Raw genomic sequence first — 27,511 nt, 5'->3', positions numbered from 1 at the left:
AGTTTGTTCTTTCTTCCTCATATTGTCTATGTACCCTATTGCAAATTATCTACTTGGTGGCTCAGTCGGTAAAGGATTTGCCTGCCATGCAGGAGACCTGGGTTCGATCCCTGGGTTGGGAAGATCCCTGGAGAAGTAAATGGCTGCCCATGCCAGTATTCTCATGGACAGAGGAGCCTGATGGGCTACAGTCCATGGGTTGCAAAGAACTGAACACAATTGAGTGACTATCACTCAGGGAAAAAGTGGCAGGAAAAAAATACAAATATAAATTTTTTTGATTATTTCTTTTGAGACATAATATGTTGCTCTTCCTAGAATATCACAACCATCAAATGCTTGACTCACTGTTAAACACCTGGCTTTATAATTACTGAATAACTGTATGTTCATTTTGAAATTCATCAGATATGAAGAAAGAAAAGAAAATGAGGGTGCTGATTTTAACCCCACTCTAACACATGGAAGATTCCCAGATTTTTACATGGGCTGGGTCTCCACCTACACACTACAGTGAATAGTTGTAGTTTAGAAGGTTTATAAGCCCCCCAAGGGCAGCCCCTTCCTCTGTTTGTTAAGTGAAGGAACAGGATGCCTCTCTAGACCACCATACATAAATGTGGGTAGCTCAGAGAGGCAAGACTGCAGAATGAGACTTGGCACCTAAATATCACCCTTATCTCGGTTGCTAGGCCAGAGGGAAATTTCAAACTCTCATTTCGAAGCAGGGAAACAATCACAGCCTTCCGAGCAAAGATATACTACTGGGCCAGAATGATCAACCAACACAATCCTGTGCTGATCGGCTATACATATTGTGCTAAGCCTTCTCTTCTGAACCCTGAGAAAAATCAAATGGGTTTAAACATCTCCAGTTCTCACAACTACTCTGGGACAGAAAGGGAAGCCAGCTGGTTCCCATGGTGGGAGATGATTTAAAAAAAAAACAACAAAGGCACAGCATGCAAATGAAGTGTGCACAGAGGGATGGGCAACGCCCCAGACGGAAACCAAGAACCAGGCTCTAAATGTGTTTTGCAGCTCTGTCCGCAAGGAGCAGACACAACTTGGAAGACTCTGTTTTACACGACACTTGCAAAATGAAGAGAATGACAACAAACATTACACAGATGGAGTGTGTTACCCAGGGTACGCTGCTTTACTTGCATGATGTCATCTAACTCCCACAAACCTGGAAAATCATTCCTATTCTAATGCTCATTTTATAGATGCAGAGACAGGCTTTAAAAAAGGGAACTTGCTTAGTATCATCCCATTAGCGTGTGAACTCCAGCTGTCTCCTACAGGAGCAAAAAGTACCTTGCGGTACTGAATTATTTCTTTATCCCTGATCCATGGCAATGAGACCTGAAAGTACCACCTCTCAGCAAGATGATGCTGCCATGTAGCTGGGACCTGCGTGTGAACGCTCAGTCAGGCCAACTCTCTGCGACTCCACGGACTGTAGCCCACCAGGCTCCTCTCCTCTGTCCATGGGATTTCCCAGGCAAGAAGACTGGAATGGGTTGCCATTTCCTCCTCCAGGGGATCCTCCAGACCCGGGGATCGCACCTGCATCTCTTGCATCTCTTGCAACGGCAGGCAGATTCTTTATTACTGTGCTACCAAGGAAGCTCAGAAAGGTTAAATATGAACTGAGGCAGTACTTAACCTTTCTGGGCCAATTTCCTCATTTTTAAGTTTATAAAATTCATATGCAGTTTTAATGACTTTATAAACACAGAAGTGCTGATCACAAACTTCTCTGGGAAAAGTGGGTTTCACTGGGCTTATAATCATTTTCATTTTTCTCGTCTATTAAGTTTCTAATAACAAAGCAGAAGTAAGGCTTGGCCCATGGCACAACAGGTACGCTTAGAAACAGTCATTGGCGCATGCAATTACACATGTACACATAACTCTGCTGTTACACAGCTCCCCAGACCTCAGGGGAACAGATTCATACAGGATTGCACAGCTCTTTGCTATGGGGACTTTACTAGGGTGCACTCTGTTCCGTTAGCAAATCATTCCATACCTGCTATATATATAAATTCTTGTCCCACTGGCCCCTGTAAGGAGGCAGTTTTTCCTTGGAAAGACTGTCCAGTGTATTAGGAAAGGCGGAAAACCGGCCTTGTTCACTGCCTCCCACTGCCACTTTTACAACCTTTTTAGTTGTAAATACATTTATTTAAACAACTGGATGATGTCTTCCGTTTCCTAAGTGCTCACATGCTCATTCTCACTCTGTCAAGACAGGAATCTATAAAATACAAGTTCTGTCCAGCTACTGTGGTTTGCATGAGACTCTAGCAGTTAAGAGTAGGGGCTTTAGTGCCTTAAGAGCCTAGGCTGAATCCTGGGTCTGCCACTCTCTGATCTTGAGTACTTTTCTCAAGCATTCTAAATCTCTGTTCCTACTTCTGTGAAACAGAGATTAGAGCAGTACCAGCTTTATAAAGCTGCTGAGAGAATAAAATGAGATAACAGATCTAAGTCCTAAAACAGAGCCTGGCTCCTAGGAAGTCACACACACAAAAAGCCAGCCTAGGATTATTATTTTAAAAGGAGAAGAGGAGGAACACTTAACCCCTACTGGGTAAAAGGCCATCAGCAAAAATAAACACAGCATTAAAAACTCCGTAACACGCCTTGCTTATGGTGGCATCACTGCTTCCCTCAGGAAAAGGTGATGATTCTGAGCGCTACTCATTCATGCGTCTCCAAATCCCTGTCTATACCATGCTGGCCTCCTTAGAAGTGAGGCCTTCTCCTCTGCACAGCCCATCACCTAGCCTCGTATCTGCATACAGCAGGCACTCAATAAATGTTTGTTCCATGAGTGGACTGAATCTTGAATTAAAATGATGACTGTGGTTTGCAGGTGTTTTTAATTTTTAAAAACAGAGTTATTAATTTTTAAAAACTCTCCATGGACTTTATAAATATCCTTTAGAGGTTGTAGGAAGTACTCTCTCTCTTTTTTTCTTTTCCTGTTTAATTTTACTGAGATAAAATCTTACATAGGGAAGATTTACTTCACTTCTGAAGACATCAGATATGCAAAATATTGTTTTATATAACTTTAGTTCTCCTTTAATCTCTCGTCATTATGACCTCTCAGTAAGCCAAATGAGTGAGTCAGGGAAGGGACACACCAGGACACAGCCAATACTAATACTGCCTTGCTAGAGACAGAGTTGTCATCTGACTGCTGAGCATCTCCAGAAATGGGAACACCATACCCACATCCAACTCGCTCACTGATCGTTTATATCTTCACATTTAAAAAGAGCACATTCTTAAATTTCATTGTTGAGAACACATTTCTATTTCCAACACTTCTTAGATCAAATTCAACTATTGTAATTTTTGGAGATGCTAACAGCACATCCTAGTCAAAACACAGGCTTGTGCTTACATGTTCATAAAATTGATAATTCTTGCCAAAAGAGCAACTTTCTTTGTTATCTAAGCAAAGAATGCATGTTTTGATTTATGCAGTTTCTCACATTAATCCGAAGAGAATTTTCTCATTACGTTTTCCTAAACACAGCATTCTTGGCAAGGACAGAAATAAGCGCCAGTCCTGTCAAAGAACATTCGTGATGCAGCAGCTCTTCCACAAGTCTAGTAAGGAAATGGTAAACACACTGTGGCTACTAAGGGTTAATGTTCCTCCAGATAAAGAGCATTAAGCGCTATGAAGAGAACAGCATGTTCAGGAAGACCAAGAAAAGCCAGCAGAGTGGGCTGAGAAAATGGGAAGCCACAACACAGGCAGGAGTTGACACTGTCCACTGGTCCTCTGGACTGCATTCCTGCCCCAAACTATGCGCAGATCTGCCACGTCTGACAGGTGACAAGGAAATGAACACTTCTGTATCAACGCATGTCGTGTAAGCCGCGATGTCTACTTCCTCCTTCATTCCCCCGAACAACGCGTCATTCTCCACTATGGCTTCAATTATACTGAAAGATTTTTTTTGTTTTTAACCACATTTCTCCATAACATCTTATATGATTCTCCTCATAATTTTTCCCTTCACTTAGCAAATACAACACTGCATCTTGGAAAAAACACTGCAAAGATGATCACTGAAACCTTATGCAATGGGGGTGGACCACCTCTGAGGTCCACAACTCATCTGGGGAAAGGTGGTCTTAATGAGTGGCTGGTGCCATCAAGCAGGGGACAGACTCCTGGCACAGACCTTGCTGTGACAGGCAAGCCTCTCTGCTCAGACCTACAGCACTACTAAAGAGATTACAGACATTGCTATAAGGTGGATTTTCTTCCTGAAGACCAGAGAGAAAAATTCTTTGTAAATTTTTTATTGTACCACACATACAACGTAATGTCGGTATTCACCCATTTTAAAGATTTCTTTGATCTTTTCCTTCATAAGTTGAGCAAACTGCCTTTGGTTCAGTGAACACCTTAGGGTTGTAAAGCAGAAAGGTACAAAGTTTCAATATTAGTTATCACTTTGTATCTCATATTTCAATTAAATCGAGTTTTTATCGTTTCATTAGTCCCTGAGTTCTTTGAAGGCTAGATCTGTGACTTATTCGGGAAGCCACACCTGATTCTCAGACAGGGGAGTAGTCAGGGGCACAGTTAGACTGGGTGCTATTCCTGGCTCCCTCCTCACCCACTGTCAGTCAAGCAGGTTAGAGAGACCCCTAGTGTCATTGCAGCTTCACCAAAAAAATGAAGAAAGTCATAGTCCAGTATTATAGGGTCACCAGAAGGTTATCCAATACATGCTACTAGGAAAAAAAACCTGCTGCTCAAAAATATTTACTGAATGAAAGAATTTACAGACATATAAAGAAGTCTGGCATACTAATGAGTTATTTGGATTTATATACCAGAGTCACTCCTTATCCGTGGTTTTGCTTTCTATGATTTCACTTATCTGAGGTCAATCTAAGTATGAAAATGTTAAATGAAAAATTCCAGAAATAGACAATAAATTTTAAACCGTGCACCATCCTGAGCAGCATGATGAAATCTCACGGTGTCCCCCTCTGGCCCTGTGAGGAGAAAATCACCCCTCAGTCCAGTGCATCCAGCCCGTTAGTGACCTAGTAGCCTCCTTCGTTACCAGATCCACCAGCAAGGTATCACAGTGCTTGTGTTAAGTCATCCTTGATGTGCCAATAATAGCCCCAAAGCACAACAGCAGTGATGATGGCACTTCAGGTACCCCAAAAAGAATCCATAAAGTGCTTCCTTTGGTGAACAGGCGACAACTCTCAACTTCATGGGGAAACAATCTCCACAGTAAAAATGAATCTTCTATCTGTCCAATTGAGAGGAAAAAGAAATTTGTCCTAGTTCTCCTACCGCACCTCAAACTGCGAGAGTGAGGACCACAGTGTGTAACAGACGCATAGTTAAAATGGAAAAGGCATTCAGTGGGTACAATACGACTTTAGAGAGACAACGTTCACATAACTTGTATTACAGTACATTATTTATAACTGTTCTACTTTAATATTATTGTTGCCAATCTCTTACTGTGCTTGATTTATAAGTCAAACTTTATCACAGGTATGCGTGAATAGGAAAAAACATAATACATATAGGGTTCAGTACTATCCCAGGTTTCAGGCATCTACTGCGGATCTTGGAACATCCCCACACAGGGATGCGGAGGGTAATGCCTGAAAGTAATCCAGGTGCCTTCACTGGCCAATACTGAGTCACTCCTAGGATACAGTATTTTTATCTCCCCTTAATCATACTGCTTTTGGCTTGGAGTCATACAAGCCACGAAAAGGATTTTTAAATGGATATTTGCAAATGGAATCATGATCCTGTCTACATGCAGATTTTTACTCTGGAACACACTGAATCCCATAAAACAAACTTGGCAGTAGTGCTGCAAAAGGCTTTGAGGTTACAGAAATTTAAGGAAGAAGAAAACTATATGAAGATAAAACAGCCATGTCAATTTTACAATTCCTATTAATTCTCAGAGAAACAGGCAGGGCAATCTCAGATGTTTTAAGGACCAAGATTCACAACCTATATAAACTAGATAAACAAGGAATCATTTTTCTTACTGGGCAATCCAATTAACATGCAGTTAGAACACTTTACACTGACAAATTATTATTTTAATATATATCAGAATAGGTGATGCCTCTTTTCTCTAAAAATCCCAGTTAAAATCACAGAAATTTCTTGCTATTCCAGCAATATTTGAATATGTCTACAAAAACCCAATCGCCCGAGTAACACATCAAATTTCAAATGTATAACTTTGGTTTCTCTTTTAAGTTACTTAGAAGTAAGAGAAAAATATTGAAAACCACTTAAGTTTGACCAATGTATTCTGAAATGTGTCTATTTATATTTGTGCTTTTTGTGACCTTTGCTGCTAATCTACAATAATCTCACCTCTCACTATTCAAATTTTTGAGTCACCCAATCAGAATATTTTACCAAACAAATACTTTGAACAAGTTCCGCCCTCTTCTCACTATTAATGGTCAACCCCAAATGACTTTAAGATGTAAAGTATCTATAAAACTAGTCAGGTTGCCAAGAAGCTACTGTAAATCTATTTTAAACCACAAATGCATTCTCTCCCAGGAATATGTAACTACACATACACTCTTCATTTTTACATGGTCACCATGACAACCTCAGTTCCTATGGATCTGAATGCAGAATTGGTTCCGATCTATTCAGTGTACGTGGAAACCATTATCGCCCACCTACAAGGGACAGGCACCTCCATCCGACCACAGAAGGACTCTCCAAGTGAGTGGAAGCAGCGAATACCTGTGAGGGCCCAAGTGTCTCGCTCTCTTAAAATGGCCAATCCCTCTGCATCCCGGGGTTGTGCAGCCCCCGTGTTCCGAGGCTTCCATCAGCTCTAAGGGGCCTATTACAAAGCCAAAAGAAAAAAGCAAAAAGTTAGGGCTATGAGAGGCAAATGCCTTGGAGCAGAATGAGAAAAACAACAACAACAACAATTTTTCAATCAACACTTACACACAGAAAAGGAAGGCCCTACAAAATTAAAACTATGTTTATAGGCTCTGCTTCTGAAGGTTTTCCCTAGTACTTTGTTCACACTGTCTCTCTTTAATAGGGAAACGGTAAACTTTGATCCAGCCCTCTTTCAAAATGTCACAAATTCCAGAGATACCTAAATCTGAAATAATGAAATGATTCTAAACAGCTTGATCAAGTAAATAACATAATTAACATATGCACACTCGCATGCTGTGAAAACTTCAAACAACACACCAGGATACAGAAGAACAGCTACAGATCCCCTTTAAGCGACTCTCTTCACATTTCATACCCTCCTTAGTCCTGACTGACCATGTTAACATGACCTTCCTAGATGTTCCAAGCATTCCCAAATGTACCTACGTTTGCATATGTACATGTAATAAATCTTTGGTTTACTTCGGCCACATAAATTAGGGACAACATGGGTATACACCATTTTGAAGCAGTCTTCTTTGGTCTTTAGCTTCAACTGAATAGTAATATTTTTATGATTTGCACAGTAGGTGTACTATAAGTGCACCAAAATTTATTTAAGCAATATTTGTTCCCAAGGTTTATTATTTTAAACATACTGTGACCAACATCATGCAGTGCATTCTGGTGGCCTTTTGCAGTTTCTAGGTGACATCTAGGAATGAAGCCACTAGTTGGGGAGGGCATGCTAAATTTTTAAGAAAGCCCACAATAATGTATTGTATTGCCACATTTTTCTTTCTACAATGTATTTACTTTCCTCCACAATTGAAATCCAATACGCTAAGCTCAAGGCTTCCCCGGTGGCTTAGCGGTAAAGAATCCGCCTGCAATGCAGGAGCTGAAGGAGACACGGGTTCAATCCCTGGGTGGGGAAGATTCCCTAGAGGAGGGCATGGCAACCCACTCTAGTATTCTTGCCTGGAGGATCCCATGGACAGAGCAGCCTGGTGGGCTACAGTCCATGGGGTCACAGAGAGTCAGACATGACTAAAGTGACAGCACACGTATGTTAAGTTCTTGGTGTACCTTTTTCAAAAAATTGAATTTAACTAAAATTTTTATTGAGGTGATGGTAGATTCCCATGCAATTGTAAGTAAACACAGAGGGAGATCCCTTGTACACTTTGCCTAGTTTCTCCTGATGGTACTACTTTGCAAAACTATTGTTATCAAGTCACTACTAGGATATCAACATTGATACATTAAAATTTTGATAGTCTGACAAATTGTCTACCAAAATTTAGTACTAGTTCTAAAAGATGATGAACACTGCTAAATAAAAGAAAAGTCTAGGCACACACTACTTTCTCAGATATTAAATTTTTTCTTTTATGTACTTTTGACTATCAGGTTAACTAAAAATACAGTAAGAAGAAAAACAATTACATAGAGAAAAACTGTACAGTAGAGAAGTAGAATGAGATGGAAAAGAGAATATTAAGCACACTACACAATAGTGGAAACATTTCTTTAAGTAATCCTGGTGTATCTTACTCAAAGGAGGTTGAAGAGGATGCCCAGTTTTTGAACACCAACCAACAGGGTGAATGTCAGGAGAATCTGCATCTATCCAGTAATCATAGCAACTATTCCAGCCATCAAAGTGAACCTGGAAAACAAAAAGAGATCAACAGTTTAATTCAGGTCACAAAAATCCCTACAGTAAAAACTCTGCCAATGGTAACCATCTTCATTCTAACTTATAAATAGTACACTGAATATACAAATAAATTAAACACAACAGATGTCAGATGGATAAAAATTCAAGTATTGAAAACTGAACAATAAAAGTTCCAGAAGAAAGCATGAATTAATGTATTTATCTTAAGAGTTCAGTAGCCTTTGTAAGCAAGATGCCAAACTCAAAAGCCATAAATGAAAGATGGATCAATTCGACTACATCAAAGTTCAAATCTTCACAATGGCAAATACTACTGCCAGCAAGAAACCAAAAAGAAACCAAAAGAAACCTGAAAAACATATTTGTTAACGTGTGACAATGTACTTTGTTCCTCAATTCGTAAAAAAATCATGTATCAGTATAAAAAGATGAAAAACCTAACAGAAAAGGTGGAAAAGTGACAAGCAGCTCATTAATAGAAAAATAAAAATAAATGGTAAACATACAAAAAGACAATTTCACATAACTAAAAAGCTACAAACTAATTTCACAAGATGCAATTCTTTTCCTTTCGATCTGCCAGAATGTTCCATTTTGGTGATTCCTAGAGCTAGTGAACATGAGATTAATGGACGCTCTCATAGACCACTGACAGGAGTCTTGACTGGTGAGAGATTTCTAGAGAGGTATTTGGCAACAATGATTAACACTTAAAACATATCATCTTTGACTTGATAATCTAAATAACTCAATTCATTGTTGTGCCAGAAAAAAACCAGAATGCCTACCATCCACGAGACTGGTTATATAACTTATGGTATATTTATGTAATGGAGAAGTACAGAGTTACTAAAGCATGTATATACGGGTTCAAAATAATGTTCTTTGCAATGAATCTGCTTTCTCAAGCTTAGAAATCAATTAATCCTAGAATTAAATCCCACAGAACTCCACATCTGGAGGAAATCATGGATAAAATTTTAAAATGGAGAAAAAAATCACAAAGTCAGTCAGGAGGAATAACCAGCTTAAGATTCATAGATCCAAAATAAACTTGTTCAGTCCACATACATTGCATATAAAAGCAACACTTAAAGCTGTTAACTTGAAACAACCCTTTTCCTTCCTCTGATCAAAAGTAATGTTCAAATAACACTGAAAATTAAGAACATCAGCTTATGTCGTCAATGCTGCTGCTGCTGCTGCTAAGTCGCTTCAGTCGTGTCCGACTCTGTGCGACCCCATAGACGGCAGCCCACCAGGCTCCCCCGTCCCTGGGATTCTCCAGGCAAGAACACTGGAGTGGGCTGCCATTTCCTTCTCCATATGCTCTCAATACTACCAATAAATAAGAAGTTATACATAATCCATAGCACTAAAGTTAAGTTTTAAGCATTCTAATTCTCAATTAATCATCAAGTGATAGTGCTCTACTTTACTAGATACATGAAAAACTCTTGTTTTCTGATATTTCTATTCCCAAATTTCATGTCTTCTACACTGCAAACAATGTTCATGTAACTCATGTGACATTTGTTAAATTTTACAAAATTTAGCTATCTGCCTATAGCAAACAAACTCAATCCTAATAAGTAAATGGTTCTCCAACCTGGAATACACACTAGAATTACTTGTGATAATTGAAAATAAGAAGAAAAAAACTGGCTGAGCCCAACAAGAAGGTTCTGAACTTAGAGGTATAACTTGGTATAACTTACAGGTGTAACTTCCATGCACCTAACATGTCATTTACTTAACTTCTAAGTAATTCTACCGTGTACTGAGAATTTCCAACGATACTGAAAAGGACACTATTGTACTGCAATATAGACTCCAAATATCTTGGTATCATCATAAATAAAAGGGTTCTTTTAATAATTTCCTCTCAAATACCTTTAAGAATATGTTGAAGATAATATATCTAATGATACCATAAACCCCTTCCTAGTTTTCATTAAAACTGATATCCCAGTTTGGCAATGAAAAGTCATCTATCAAAGATGACAGATATATTGCCAATATATGACAATATGCAACAAAAAGAAGACAATACTTTAGTTGCTGTGAATAAGCTGAAACTCTTCTACAAACTAGGCTGGATAAAACTGATATCTCAGTTTGGGAATGAAAAGTCATCTATCAAAGATGACAGATATATTGACAATATATGACAGTATGCAACAAAAAGAAGATAAAATTTTAGTTACTGTAAACAAGCTGAATCTCTTCTACAAACTAGGCTGGCTGGCAACTGGGAGAATTTTAGCAGTTTAAGGTTAAATTTCAGAGTTAAAATTTAATTTAAATATTATGAACACAAGAGCAATACAATTATCTGATAAGGAGCAAATACACTTAAAAACTGCTATTTAATCACTTATATGTGGAATCTAAAAAAATCATACAAGTGAATGTACATGCAAAACAGAAAGATTCACAGATACAGAGAGCAAACTAGTGGTTATCAAAGGGGAGAGAGGAGGAGAAAGAACCCATTAGCAGTGTGGGATTAATAGATAAGAACTACTGTGTATCAAACAGATCAGCAACAAGGATATACTGTACAGCAAAGGGAATTATAGCCGTTATCTTGTAATAACTTTTAATAGAGTGTCACCTGCAAAGATACTGGATCACACTGTACATCTGAAACTAATAAACTATTGTAGGTCAAGTACACTTTAACTAAAAGTTGCTGTCAGAAATACGTGTGCGTCAGTTGCTCATTGTGTCCGACTCTTGAGACCCCGTGGGCTGTAGCCCGCCAGACTCCTCTGTCCATGGGATTCTCCAGGCAAGAATAATGGCTTGGGTTGCCATTCCCTTCTCCAGGGGCTCTTCCCAATCCAGGGATTGAACCTGGGTCTTCTGCATTGCAGGCAGATTCTTTACCAGCTTAGCCACCAACACTTCAATTAAAGATTGCTATCAGAAGTTATGCAAACATAATATATAAAAAAAATTAAACCTAATTAATACTCTTACTATGGAAGCCCAAATGAAATAAATGTATTATAGTTTGTACAGTTTCATTTCATCTTTACTACTTGAGTCACTGGCACATTAAGAGGTTTTCATGAACAAAAAAAAAATCAGACTTTCTTGTAATGCTAAGTGATAGTTGTTCTCTTGCTGGGTCCTATTTTGAAATGAAATAAAATTACCTAACAAAGAGTAAGAGAAAGATACATAAATATATAACACAAAATATTTAAGCACTGTACAAAACACAAGTGAAAGTGAAAATCGCTCAGTCATGTCCAACTCTGCGACCCCAGGGACTACACAGTCCATGGAATTCTCCAGGCCAGAATACTGGAGTGGGTAGCCTTTCCCTTCTCCAGGGGATGTTCCCAACCCAGGGACTGAACCCAGGTCTCCCATACTGCAGGCAGATTCTTTAGTAGCTGAGCCATAAGGGAAGCCTAAGAAACATCCAAAAATATTTATAATAGAAATGTTCCACTCTAAAGACAATTAACATAAAAGCAACTCAGCAATGAGGCCGAATGAAAATTCTAAAGAAAATAGACTGCTGCTGCTGCTAAGTCGCTTCAGTCGTGTCTGACTCTGTGCGACCCCACAGACGCCAGCCCACCAGGCTCTGCCGTCCCTGGGATTCTCCAGGTAAGAACACAGGAGTGGGTTGCCATTTCCTTCTCCAGCGCATGAAAGTAAAAAGTGAAAGTGAAGTCACTTAGTCATGTCCAACTCTTAGCGACCCCATGGACTGTAGCCCACCAGGCTCCTCTGCCCATGGGATTTTCCAGGCAAGAGTACTGGGGTGGGGCGCCATTGCCTTCTCCAAGAAAATATACTACTGGATATCAAAGCATAGTACAGATAATTTAACATATTTTAAATCACAGTTTAGGAAATTAGATACATTTTTTACCTAGAAGTATAATTTGGACCCTTTTTAAAAACTTAATATTCATTATTGACAAGATTAAGACAGATAATAGTTTTTAAGAGCACACTTTCATTTTTTTTTAAAAAAACTTATTTGGTTGGATTTTATGTTCAGGTGAAAGGCAACTCAATAAATCACATTTTAGACCTAGGTGCTTACTTCCACTCTCTTCTGAAGTGAAAGTTATGTTTGACAATGTATAAACCCAGGACAATCGGAGAAGGAAGCAGCTGACAGACGTGGCAATGATGAGGCGGAGGGCACAGTGGGTGAGGGAGAGCTGACCCCCTGGAAGAGAGGGGGTGGGCTGCAACCCGGCCACCAAGAGAGGGGCAGCAGGGCCAGGGTGAGCGGGCTCAGCATGCAGAACCCAGAAGGACTCAGTGTGGAGGCAGCAAGTATGTTAGGAGGTCTGGAAATTGACAGGACTGGCTCAAAGTCTGAATATGGAGATTTATGCAAGATCATGGGGAAAAACCCTCATACGAAAGTACGTTATCACAAAACATCAAAATATTAGGGACAAAGATAATCTTGAGAGTTTCCAGAGAGAGAAGGAACCCAATGGCCTTGGACGTCTCAAAAATCAACATCCCATAAAAAAAAACACTGAACTTAATTAAAAAAATATATACATCCTATTGGAAAATGAAGTATTATATCACCTTCTGAACAGAAGATTACCTTATACACTATATCTACGTTTTCTTCCAAATACATACTTAAAATATTAAGTCAGTCATAAATAAGGAAAAAACTTATGTAGATTAAACTAAGAAAAGTAGAAAAATACTTACTTACAAAGATACAGAATCACTTAATTTCCATATTTCTAGGGTTTTACTAATTTTAGGACTTCACAAATTAAACGTCTGCTGAAGTTTTCATCCAAGACGTTTTGTTAAGAAAAAAAAAGGAAAACAAAACCACAACAGAGAATACTTACTTTTATTCGGTGATCATCTGTGTCTGCAACTGTTGCTACTCTAATAAACACGGGATTTCTTTTGTCTATGACCTCAAGCTTCATTTTTTTCTGGAATCCATGTGGCGGCTTCTGCCGTGACAGAAAATTTTTTATAGTGAGATACAGAGGAAGGGAAGATGAGCTCTATGTCACAAAGCTAGAATTTTTTTTTTTTAATTGAACTATTGTAAGAGAACCAGTCTCTCAAACTCAAGTTCCTCAGAATGGCTTTGGACTTCATTCTCCTTACCAAAAAAAAAAAAATCACAAATCACACAGCCAAGCCTGCAGGCGATAGAAAGAGCCTGAGCAACTAGCCACAGGAGCCAACAGGAAGCCAAAGATCTTAAGCTGAAACTCCGAATACTGTGGTTTTTTTGATTAGTCACAGGGAAGACAAGAATTTTTTCTCATTACTTGGAGCTAGCTGTCTCGGCAAAAGTCAACAAACATGAAAGTTATTTTTAAAAGAGAGGGAAGAACATTCAAGTTGTAGAGAGGAGACACAGAAATTCAGTCAGTTTAGTTCAGTCGCTTAGTTGTGTCCGACTCTTTGCGACCCCATGAATTGCAGCATGCCAGGCCTCCTAGAAATTAGCGTGACACAAAAAAGTAACAGAAGTCTTTCTAAGAAGAAAATTAGCAATCAACACACACAAGGTGGAACTGCTCTACTAAGAACAGGAATGGGGCTACCTACATCTCAAAACTCAGCAGAGACCCACATGCCTCTGAAAAATTTACGGGCAGAAGGAAAGGTGATGGCTAACAGGTGTTATAAAAGTGTTGCTGTGAAAATCAAGCATGAAAATTATGCAAAGGATGCAGAACAATTAATGCAAGGCACCTAGAGGCCAAGATAGAGGAATTATGATTTTCTCTCTGATATCACTGTGATACTAGATATGCAGACTGAGTTGAACATGATTTTATCCACTTCAAAGCAAAACTGCAAAGCAGCTCTTTTCTGTATGAGGCTAAGTTAGAGGGTCAGATAAAAATCCATAGAATTTCATGATTCTAAACATTACTCATGTATAATCCTGAATTTATGGCTTTTCTTCATGTAACAATTTTTTTCTCAAATATTTTGGTGTTCTTTTCTGACGTATTTGAATCCACACCCATCAATTAATTTTATCATTAAAAATCCTATAAATTTACACACAAAAGGATCTATTAAAAACATTGCTTATAATACTGTCACTTTTTTTTAATCAAGTACTTAATATATCTTTTCTTTTAAAATACAAATTATAAAGCACGTTGAATAGTCACACAAGTCCAAGAAACCCAGAGAGTCCCAAAAAGGATAAACCCAAGGTGAAACACCCCAAGACACATATTAATCAAATTAACAAAGATCAAACATAAAGAACAAATATTAAAAGCAGCAAGGGAGAAACAACAAATAACACACAAGGGGATTCCTATAAGGATAACAGCTGATCTTTCAATAGAAACTCTTCAGGCCAGAAGGGAATGGCAGGACATACTTAAAGTAATCAAAGAGAATAACCTACAACCCAGATTACTGTGCCTAGCAAGGATCTCATTCAGATGTGAAGGAGAATTCAAAGGCTTTACAGACAAGCAAAAGCTGAGAGAATTCAGCACCACCAACCCAGGTCTTCAACAAATGCTAAAGGATCTTCTCTAGACAGGAAACACAGAAAGGTTGTATGAACACGAACCCAAAACAACAAAGCAAATGGCAACAGGACCACACCTATCAATAATTACCTTAAATGTAAGCAGGTTGAATGCCCCAATCAAAAGACAGAGACTTGCTGAATGGATACAAATGCAAGACCCCTATATATGCTCTCTACAAGAGACCCACCTCAAAACCAGGGACACATACAAACTGAAAGTGAAGGGCTGGAAAAAGATATTTCATGCAAACGGAGACCAAAAGAAAGCAGGAGTCGCAATACTCATATCAGATAAAACAGACTTTCAAATAAAGGCTGTGAAAAGAGACAAAGCAGGACACTACATAATGATCAAAGGATCAATCCAAGAAGAAGATACAACAATTATAAATATATATGCACCCAACATAGGAGCACTGCAATATGTAAGACAAATGCTAACGAGTATGAAAGGGGAAATTAACAATAATGCAATAATAGTGGGAGACTTTAATACCCCACTCACACCTATGGATAGATCAACTAAACAGAAAATTAACAAGGAAACACAAACTTTAAATGACACAATGAACCAGCTAGACCTAACTGATATCTATAGGACATTTCACCCCAAAACAATCAACTTCACCTTTTTCTCAAGTGCACATGGAACCTTCTCCAGAATAGATCACATCTTGGGCCATAAATCTAGCCTTGGTAAATTCAAAAAAATTGAAATCATTCCAGTCATCTTTTCTGACCACAATGCAGTAAGATTAGATCTCAATTACAGGAAAAAAAACTATTAAAAGTTCCAACATATGGACGTCTAGTAACATGCTTCTGAATAATCAACAAATCATAGAAGAAATCAAAATATGCATAGAAATGAATGAAAATGAAAACACAACAACCCAAAACTTATGGGACACTGTAAAAGCAGTGCTAAGGGGAAGGTTCACAGCATTACAGGCTTACATCAAGAAACAAGAAAAAAACCAAATAAATAACCTAACTCTACACCTAAAGCAATTAGAGAAGGAAGAAATGAAGAACCCCAGGGTTAGTAGAAGGAAAGAAATATTAAAAATTAGGGCAGAAATAAATGCAAAAGAAACTAAAGAGACCATAGCAAAAATCAACAAAGCTAAAAGCTGTTTTTTTGAAAAGGTAAACAAAATTGACAAACCGTTAGACAGACTCATCAAGAAACAAAGGGAGAAGAACCAAATTAACAAAATTAGAAATGAAAATGGAGAGATCACAACAGAGAACACTGAAATACAAAGGATCATAAGAGACTACTACCAGCAGCTCTATGCCCATAAAATGGACAACTTGGAAGAAAGGGACAAGTTCTTAGAAAAGTATAATTTTCCAAAACTGAACCAGGAAGAAATAGAAGATCTTAACAGACCCATCACAAGCATGGAAATCGAAACTGTAATCAGAAATCTTCCAGCAAACAAAAGCCCAGGACCAGATGGCTTCACAGCTGAATTCTACCAAAAATTTAGAGAAGAGCTAACACCTATCTTACTCAAACTCTTCCAGAAAATTGCAGAGGAAGGTAAACTTCCAAACTCATTTTATGAGGCCACCATCACCCTAATACGAAAACCAGACAAAGATATCACAAAAAAAGAAAACTACAGGCCAATATCACTGATGAACATAGACACAAAAATCCTTAACAAAATTCTAGCAAACAGAATCCAACAACATATTAAAAAGATCATACATCATGACCAACTGGGCTTTATCCCAGGAATACAAGGATTCTTTAATATCTGCAAATCAATGTAATACACCATATTAACAAACTGAAAAATAAAAACCATATGATTATCTCAATAGATGCAGAAAAAGCCTTTGACAAAATTCAACATCCATTTATGATAAAAAAAACTCTCCAGAAAGCAGGAATAGAAGGAACATACCTCAACATAATAAAAGCTATATATGACAAACCCACAGCAAACATTATCCTCAATGGTGAAAAATTGAAAGCATTTCCCCTAAAGTCAGGAACAAAACAAGGGTGCCCACTCTCACCACTACTATTCAACATAGTTTTGGAAGTGTTGGCTACAGCAATTAGAGCAGAAAAAGAAATAAAAGGAATCCAGATAGGAAAAGAAGAAGTAGAACTCTCACTGTTTGCAGACGACATGATCCTCTACACAGAAAACCCTAAAGACTCTACCAGAAAATTACTAGAGCTAATCAAAGAATACTAGTCGCAGAATATAAAATTAACACACAGAAATCCCTTGCATTCCTATACACTAACAATGAGAAAACAGAAAGAGAAATTAAGGAAACAATACCATTCACCATTGCAACAAAAAGAATAAAATACTTAGGAGTATATCTACCTAAAGAAACAAAAGATCTATACATAGAAAACTATAAAACACTGATGAAAGAAATCAAAGAGGACACAAATAGATGGAGAAACATACTGTGTTCATGGATTGGAAGAATCAATATTGTCAAAATGGCTATACTACCCAAAGCAATCTATAGATTCAATGCAATCCCTATCAAGCTACAGTTCTTCACAGAACTAGAACAAATAATTTCACAATTTGTATGGAAATACAAAAAACCTCGAATAGCCAAAGCAATCTTGAGAAAGAAGAATGGAACTGGAGAATCAACCTGCCTGACTTCAGGCTCTACTACAAAGCCACAGTCATCAAGACAGTATGGTACTGGCACAAAGACAGAAATATAGATCAATGGAACAAAACAGAAAGCCCAGAGATAAATCCACGAACCTATGGACACCTTATCTTCGACAAAGGAGGCAAGAATATACAATGGAAAAAAGACAACCTCTTTAACAAGTGGTGCTGGGAAAACTGGTCAACCACTTGTAAAAGAATGAAACTAGAACACTTTCTAACACTATACACAAAAATAAACTCAAAATGGATTAAAGATCTAAATGTAAGACCAGAAACTATAAAACTCCTAGAGGAGAACATACGCAATACACTCTCCGACATAAATCACAGCAAGATCCTCTATGATCCACCTCCCAGAATATTGGAAATAAAAGCAAAAATAAACAAATGGGACCTAATGAAACTTAAAAGCTTTTGCACAACAAAGGAAACTATAAGCAAAGTGAAAAGACAGCCCTCAGAATAGGAGAAAATAACAGCAAATGAAGAAACAAAGGATTAATCTCAAAAATATACAAGCAACTCCTGCAGCTCAATTCCAGAAAAATAAATGACCCAATCAAAAAATGGGCCAAAGATCTAAACAAACATTTCTCCAAAGAAGACATACAGATGGCTAACAAACACATGAAATGATGCTCAACATCACTCATTATCAGAGAAATGCAAATCAAAACTACAATGAGGTACCACTAGACACCAGTCAGGATGGCTGCTATCCAAAAGTCTACAAGCAATAAATGCTGGAGAGGGTGTGGAGAAAAGGGAACCCTCTTACACTGTTGGTGGGAATGCAAACTAGTATAGCCGCTATGGAGAACAGTGTGGAGATTTCTTAAAAAACTGGAAATAGAACTGCCATATGACCCAGCAATACCACTGCTTGGCATACACACAGAGGAAACCAGATCTGAAAGAGACACGTGTACCCCAATGTTCATCGCAGCACTGTTTATAATAGCCAGGACATGGAAGCAACCTAGATGCTCATCAGCAGATGAATGGATAAGAAAGCTATGGTACATATACATAATGGAATATTACTCAGTCATTAAAAAGAATACATTTGAATCAGTTCTAATGAGATGGATGAAACTGGAGCCCATTATACAGAGTATGTAAGCCAGAAGGATAAAGACCAATACAGTATACTAATACATATATATGGAATTTAAAATGATGGTAATGATAACCCTATATGCAAAATAGAAAAAGAGACACAGATGTACAGAAGAGACTTTTGGACTCTGTGGGAGAAGGCGAGGGTGGGATGATCTGAGAGAACAGCATCGAGACATGTATATTATCAAGTGTGAAACAGATCACCAGCCCAGGTTGGATGCATGAGACAAGTGCTCAGGGCTGGTGCACTGGGAAGACCCAGAGGGATGGGATGGGGAGGGAGGTGGGAGGGGGGATCAGGATGGGGAATACATGTAAATCCATGGCTGATTCATGTCAATGTATGGCAAAAAACCACTGCAATATTGTAAAGTAATTAGCCTCCAACTAATAAAAACATGTGGAAAAAAAAAAAGGCAGACATACTAAACTGCAAAATAAATAAATAAAGCAAGTTGTTTGAGATTTAAAAAAATTTTAAATACATTTCATTTTTGTATTCTTCCCTTGCACACAAATGAGGTTAACTCTGAACCTTAATGTGCAAGAAGCAATTACCTGGGTTAGAAAGACACTATAATCAAAACAGATGACCTTGTATTGCGGTTGTCAAATATGCTGATTTATAGCAATAACATTAAAAAAAAAAAAGAACAACATCTCAGCTTGCCATAAACAAACCCAAAGGAATAAAGAAATACAATTTTCACTATAAAACAACAGATATCTTGTGCTATTTGGTCTTTCAGAATATCTAGCTAGAAAAACAGAAGTCTACTGTACAATTAACTCACTGCAAACCAATTCAAACATAATTATTTTCCAAGGAGACTTTAAAGTCCAAAATGGAAGTATTCTTTAGTTGGCAACAACAACCTCCCCCTTCCCACCACAGTAATCATTTTCCCTTTCAAAATTGTAAACATTCAAAAACATCTTTGGTCTTCTGCTTCTCTCTCGTTCCTGTTTACCAATATTTTTTCTGTTTTTAAATTTCAATGACTGAACACTATTATGAACATAAATGAATCAAATATTGTAAAGTATAATATCTCACCACTTTGAAAGCTCTTGCAGGAGCAGGTAAAGAATTGGTTTCTTCTAAGTATTTATCCCAAGAAAAATGTTTCACATTTGGATAACCTAAGAATGAAAACAGTAAATCCTGTAAGGTTTAACCAAAATGATAGTGACAACCACAAGCAGGCCTATAAAATTATGAGATATTGTTATCATTATAATGAAGAAAACCATGCTCATATTACACAAAACACCTTTAAACTGATTACACATTTGGAACCACATGTAATAATGCAGTAGTTTTCATCTAGATCATGATTTCTCTATTAACTTTTAAATGAGAATATATATAATTTGCATTCTCAAGTTAAGATAGTCTTACAACACAAGATATACACAAACACACAAATATATATACCCTTTAACCTAGAAATTTTACTTCTATTAATTTAGGAAGAATCTCATATGTGTGTACAAAGAAAATGCATCACTTGTAAATGTGAAAATGTAAAAATCAGTTAAATGACCATCAATAAAGAAATGTACAAATATACACACACACATATAAATATTGTAAATGTAAAACAGAAAGCATTTATTAAAAAGAATGAGGCAGGTTTATATATACACCAATATGTGAAATATTCCAGACAATCATATTATTAGGCCAAACAAATAAATTAAAATAAATCATGGAACAGTATTAATAGAATGTATAAAAACAACATCCTTCCTTCGTCTCACTCTCCTGTTTCCTCCGGAGTCCAAAGCCCCTTAGGGAGACATGAGGAGGAATTAGGGTTGGCTCAGTAGGGGAGGAAGCTGGCTACTTTATGTAGTGCTCTTTATGGCTACTTTATGTAGTCCTTACTTACTGATAAAGTAAGTAAATATACTGGAGAAAAGAGAAGCAAGATTTCTCACTGACTATAAATATGAAAAGTGAAAAACTAGAATGAATTTGGTGGTGTTAGATATGAACTGCAGCTAACGGTATACATTCATGGTTTTCAATATCTATAAATGGACATAGAAATAAACAAACTTTTATATATATTTACTTAACCATATGTCCCCTGAAAGGCCAACAGCAGCATTAGTTCAGCAGCAGTGAGCACATCGAGTGTCCAGATCTTAGTGTCTACAAATCATTCTCTACAAAAATAAACCACGGAGTCTGGGAGAAATGGGTGACGTCAAGGTTAGGTCAGGGAAAACACAAGATAAGCCCAGCTGTGCCAGAAAATAGGAAATTTCTCCAAAAAAATAATAAAAACATGTCAAAAGGACACAGAAACCAGTCTAAAGGGTTTCCCTCTGGCCAAATGTGAGAAAATCTGAACATGAAAATAAATAATGTTAGTAATGGAATATAAGCCACTGATGATAATAGTATTGTTTGGGTCCATGTTGATATAAATAAAATGAATGCATAAATAGGAAGACGAGAAAGCTATTTTTTGCAGAAGAATGTCATCTAATTATGTACAACAAAAGACTGAATAAGAAAAATCACCATTTAGCAACTATCAGAATATTAATTCACACTAGAAATATCAACAGATGCTGAAACTAGGATGCGACACGGGACCGAAGTGCAGGATATTTACACAATGTCAAAGTGTCTTCTCAAGATCCTTAATAATTACAGACAAAAAACCCCCTACATCCATGGATAAGCCCGCTAACTACCATCTTGATCAATCACTGGTAAATACCAACCAATGATGAGATAAACGGACCTCAAGTGACACAGGAGACGATCCAATGAGAACACAGCACTGCTTCTGTGATATTCCTGCCAAAATGCACACCGTGGGTCTAATTACCGGAAAGTACCCCTCATGTTCAAACTAAGGAACATTCTACAAAATGACCGATTTGTAATTCTTAAACATACGGAAGTTATAAAAGTCAAGGACAGCATATTGAAGGAGACCAGAGAAATATGACAACTGAGTAATATGCCATCATTTTGCTATAAATGACATCCTTGATACAACTGACAAAACATGGATGGGTCTCTGATTCAAGGTTATAAAAATGAGCTATTTACTGTTCTTACAACTTCTCTGTACATTTGAAAATGTTTCAAAATAAAAGTTTGAAAGAGTAAATATGCAAACATTTCCAAGCAGTCAACATTTTACAGTGCATTTTTAAGGTATATACCTTGCAGAATTTAAACTACATTAAAGCTGACTGTGCATGCACGCATGTATATGTGCGCTCAGTCCCCCAGTTGTGTCCAGCTCTTTGTGACCCCGTGGACTGCAACCCACCAGGCTCCTCTGTCCATGGGACTTCCCAGGCAAGAATACTGGAGTGGATTGCCATTTCCTCCTCCAGGGGATCTTCCCAACCCAGGGATCGAACCTGCGTCTCTTACATTTCCTGCATTGACAGGTGGGTTCTTCACCACTGCGCCACCTGGGAAGCCCTGCATGTATGTGTACACAGAGGCAAAAAAGGTTTCTCTGCAAAGAGATAATAACCACCTTTTAAGCCATTAAGAGAGAGAACAGTGGTTATCTCTAATTTCACTCTAAACTCTTAAAAATAAGCACATCTAAATGGATAATTTGGTGATTCAAAAATAAAAATCATTTTAAAAGACATGAAGACTTTAATTTTGGAGAAAGAACAGTAGGTGTACAAAGGTTAAAAAGGAACATGAATGTGGAGTAGCTGGCAGGGCTGCTTACGAGACTGATCTACAACACAGAAGAACAACTGCCTGGGGACACAGGGGACTAACATCCTTTCTTTTCATAGAGAAGATGTGAGACACAAGCCAGGAATCTGCCCTTAGAGAAAAGGGTCCAAAGAAAGGGCATCTTGTTTGCCACGGATCCAAAGAGCAGAGTAACATCAGCATAGGCCTTGCACACCAGTCTTTATCTGGAATGTTTTTACTTTTGTTTTTTTAACTTTTTTAATTGGTGTCATAAAATATGTATCACACAAAATTTACGCGTTTAACCATCTTTCATGTGTTACAGTTAGTGGTATCAATTATATTCACCCTGCCGTGTGTTTGGTAGTTTTTCACATGCAATTTTGTATTTTTTAATTTTGCCAAAAAGCTATATACTTTCTCTGCTACTGAATTATACAAGTCCATGAAAAGAGACAGAAGACTTGGTAATCTGCCTCACATCAGAAGTCAGTAATGATATCTCACACACCCCTTCCCAGGCTGTGAAGACATAGCCAGGAACCTGCTGTTCACTGGCCCTGTTAATTTAACAGATCCCTGCGTGCATGCTAAGTCACTTCAGTCTTGGCCAACTCTTTGCAACCCCATGGACTGTGGCCCACCAGGCTCCTCTGTCCAAGGAATTCTCCAGGCAAGAATACTGGAGTGGGTTGCCAATGATGACCAAAAGAATGATAAGGAAAAAAAAGAAAAAGATCAATATCAAATTGCAACGTCCAAAAGAATCTGTATAATATAATTCAGACGGTGACAGTGTCAGTCACGATTCGCTGGCTCCTAATATTATGTAAATCCCAGAACCTAGGAGAGCCGAGTGGGGTCTTCCAGGCAGCAGCACATTTGAGCTACCAAACCATTTAATATCTCACTTTAACACTACGTAGTTTATGCAAATATTCTTCAGCTTAGCTCTGTAAATCAGTAAAGAACAGGAGCTTTCATCCCTGAACATAGAAGAAAAGGCAGGAGGTAGAAGGGACTGGCCTTGCCCATCACAGGAACGGCTGGTCCCGAGTGAGTCAATGATCAGGCGCTGAGAAGCAGTAGGAAGGAACTAGGGACAAGCCTGAAAACAACATTAGCCAGCAGAACAGGATGAGACAAGGATTTGAAGCTCCAAGCTGAGTCTCTGTTGCTTACATGCTGTAAGGCAACATCCACGCAACAGCTCCTAACATACCAAGGAGGCATCCTTTCCCCATGACAATGACAGTTTTCATTACTCACAGGCGTACCCACAAAAAGCCACATACACCGCAGTGATGCTCTGTGTGAGCTGACCACCCTATCATTTCATACCAGCCATGCCACGGCACGTTAAATAGTGACACGCTCAAAAATTCACTGTCTAATGATGAAGTCACAGAATGTTCTTTAGCACACAAAAGTAAACTCAAATTGACATAAATGACAAACAGCAGACACATAATCAACACAAACCTGGAGGAGTAATGAGGGTTCTTCGATGTTCTTTACACCAACCAACTGGATGAATGTGTGGACTAGAGGCTTCACACCTGTAAGGTATAGAAATTTAAAAATGGTAATTAGGAAAAATTCTCAAATACCAGTAAAAGTTAAAAAAAAAAAAAAGTCAGTGATTGTGAACATTTTACACCAAGTTCTACCTTTTCACAATCTATCTTATTCGGGAAAACAGGGCTAAACCAAAGAATTTTTCACTCTTCCAACATATTAGCACCAACGAGATTTCTATTAGATACATAACATACAAAACTGACACCAGGCAAATAGCTTTTGTTCACACACAACTGGTGTTATATTCTACAACTGCAAATACAGCAAATGTAAAGATAATGTCATTAAAATTCATAATTTCCATTTAGGAAAATCATTTGGAAAAATAAACATGTATATAAATAGCACATACACAGGCAAGCTAAAATTATTTCAGTATTTCCAAGGACAAATACACAACAGCAGGAAGACCAATCACCCTCAAAAAGCAAACACGCTCTATTTCCCATTAGAATGGGAGAGACCAGGTATTAAGATGGGGTGTTTCTTTTCCTCATCTCTTCTCTTTGTCATTTTTACTTCAGTCAAGTATATGCTTTGCCAAGGCCCTTTACCAGTATGCACATCTGATTCCTTGCTCCTAATCAAACTTGTTCCATATAGTCCTCATCCCAAATGGCACCCCACTCCAGTACTCTTGCCTGGAAAATCCCATGGATGGAGGAGCCTTGTAGGCTGCAGTCCATGGGGTCGCTAAGAGTCGGACATGACTGAGCGACTTCGCTTTCACTTTTCACTTTCATGCATTGGAGAAGGAAATGGCAACCCACTCCAGTGTTCTTGCCTGGAGAATCCCAGGGACGGGGGAGCCTGGTGGGCTGCCATCTATGGGGTCGCACAGAGTCAGACACGACTGAAGTGACTTAGCAGCAGCAGCAACATGCAACACGCTTCATTCATTCATTCACTCACCCATTTATTGAAAGGTTGAGTGTCTATCATGTGCCAGACACTGGGAAAGGCACGAGTATACAGCAGCAAATGAAAGGTATACCAACTTTCAGCCTCTTAGAGCTAACAGTATAGTGGGAAAAGAGGAAATTAATTAACAAACAAAATGTATATACTGGGGGCAAAATGCTATGCAAAGAATTAGAATAAAAATGTAGAGCATAACAGTGGTAAGATACTCCTTCAAAACACTTAGTCAGGATGACTTCTTAAATAAGATGACATCTGAAAAGGGGGAAGAGAGGACTGAGCCACTCAAACATATAAAGGAAAGCCTTCTATGCTGAGGGCATAGCAAGTACAGATGCCATATCAAGAGGAGATATCAAGCAGAACTGTGTCAGCAATGGACTGAGAAAAGCAGAGAACAGGAAATCAAGAGGGGCTGTTAGGCCATGGTAAGGTCTTAGAATCTTAAGAGTAAAATGATGTTTACTAGAACATTTTGTGAAAGGTTTTAGGCAGAAGAGTGACATAATCTGATTTATGTTTTAAAGTAATTATTCTGACTGCTTTGCAGATAATAAACCACATTTGGGAAGGAGACAAAAGGCTGCTGGCAGGTTTTTGCCAGCGTTGGTGAGGGTAACCTGAACCAGAGTGCTGGTGGTGAAGATAATAGGAAGTGATTGTATATTTAGGTCAATGTTCTAAAGGAAGAATCCACTGGATAAGCTGATAGATTTGACGCAGAGTGGGAGTGAAGGGAAGTCCAGAACATTCCAAGGCTTTGGGCACGGCCACTAGAAGATGGATGTTACCATTTTTTGAGACAGGAAGACTGCAAGCACAGCCTGACATTCCAAACAGTGAAGGAAGAGATCTGATATTAACATGTTCAACAAGCAGGTAAAGAAGTAGATCATGAGCACAAAAATTTGGAATTTAAGGGCAAGATCAAGGCTAAAAACCCACATTTAGGAGTCATCAGCAACTAGGATGGTGTTTAAAGCCACGAGCAGAGATGTGACCATCCAGAAAATGAGTATAGAGGACAGAAAAGGGAAAAGGCGAAGAAGTCCAAGAAACAATGGTAAAGTAAGAGAGAGAGAGAGAGATGAAATCAACTGGGTCAAATGCTGCTGCTCGGTCAAAGAGGAGAAAAAGCAAGAGCTGATCACTGGATTTACCGACGTAAAGGTCACTGGCATACTTGACGAGAGCGGCTGCGGTGGAGCTGGGCATGGGAAAGGGCAAAAGCCTGAACAGAGTGGGTTTAGGAGAAAATGCTGGGAAATGAGCATAGCTAGCTCAGAAAACACATTAAAGGAGTTCTGTTTTAAAAAGAAGCAGAGCAATGAGACGTTAGATAGAAAAAAAGAAAGCTTTTTTTTTTTTTTTAAGCTGGGAAATATTTAGGGGATGCTGGGTGAGGCATATACGGAAATCTCAGTACACTTTAATGCCCAGTCCCCTCAGATGCATTGTTTTAAACTGTATAAGCAAAACTACAGATCTTGATTGTCCAGTTATACTATTCTTTCCTGGACAATCATTTGGCTATGGATCATTAGTAACGATGCAGCCTTTATTTTAGGGAAATTTTTATGTTATTCTAGGGAAGACTCTTAATGGCTCCTTAAAAATGAAAAAATAACAAGTATGTAATACTTCTTTTATTTTTTTTTCAACTTAAGGCAACTGTCAAGTTCTAATTATGTCAGATTCGTGATGATTAAAGTAAAAGCATCAGACACAATTCTGTTTATTGGATTTCTCCATAAATTACAAGTAAAGAAAACACTGCAGCATATTTTGACCACTTGTTCCTGTGCAGCCAGAATCTCATATAAGGTTTTAATATTCTTTAAATATTGGTCAAAGTCACCATTTAAAATAAACAAAGAAGCTGTCTCAATTATGAAAATAAACGTAGCCTCATTTTTATCTAGTTGACTTACAGCCCCTCTATAAACAAACAATACTTCCTTCAGAAATGGGAAGGCTGTGAAATTATTTGCTACTATTGAAACACAAGTCATCTCTTAGTCCCATCTAGTGTTCAAAAGCAGAAATGTAACCAAGAAGAAATACAATGAAGAACAACTAATGGTGAAATGTTTGGCCAATTGCTGCTCCCTGTGCCTTTCCTTACTCTTTTCAGGGTTTTTATGTGTATTGTTAAGAAAGTCCATTTCAAAACAATTTTTAAGTCCATTTCAAAAGTAAGTACAAATTATTTACGAAGGCTGCTAAGACCCAAATCAGACCTAGATTGGTAGATAATAATAGAAATAAGAATTCATGAAGAACCCACACTTGTCATATAAAGTGAGCAAACATTAAGACCCTCATTTTATGGAAACACTGAGAG

At 38.1% G+C, this 27,511-nt stretch overlaps 1 protein-coding gene across 9 annotated transcripts in view; it reads right to left on the bottom strand.

Annotated features, from left to right (window-relative positions):
- Positions 1–27,511, bottom strand: part of L3MBTL3 (L3MBTL histone methyl-lysine binding protein 3) — a 108,446-nt gene that overhangs the window by 31,671 nt on the left and 49,264 nt on the right. For all 9 annotated transcript variants that reach the window (XM_043888232.1, XM_043888234.1, XM_043888236.1 and 6 more), the window contains 5 exons: positions 24,148–24,224; positions 20,026–20,111; positions 13,499–13,609; positions 8,513–8,627; positions 6,803–6,905 (listed from right to left, as the gene is read on the bottom strand). In XM_043888232.1, the coding sequence (XP_043744167.1) occupies positions 6,803–6,905; positions 8,513–8,627; positions 13,499–13,609; positions 20,026–20,111; positions 24,148–24,224 (492 nt within the window). The remainder of the gene's footprint in view (positions 1–6,802; positions 6,906–8,512; positions 8,628–13,498; positions 13,610–20,025; positions 20,112–24,147; positions 24,225–27,511) is intronic.

This window comes from Cervus elaphus, chromosome 26 (assembly GCF_910594005.1).
Source record: "Cervus elaphus chromosome 26, mCerEla1.1, whole genome shotgun sequence".
Taxonomy (NCBI): Eukaryota; Metazoa; Chordata; class Mammalia; order Artiodactyla; family Cervidae; genus Cervus; species Cervus elaphus.
This window is presented reverse-complemented; position numbering and strand designations above follow the sequence as displayed.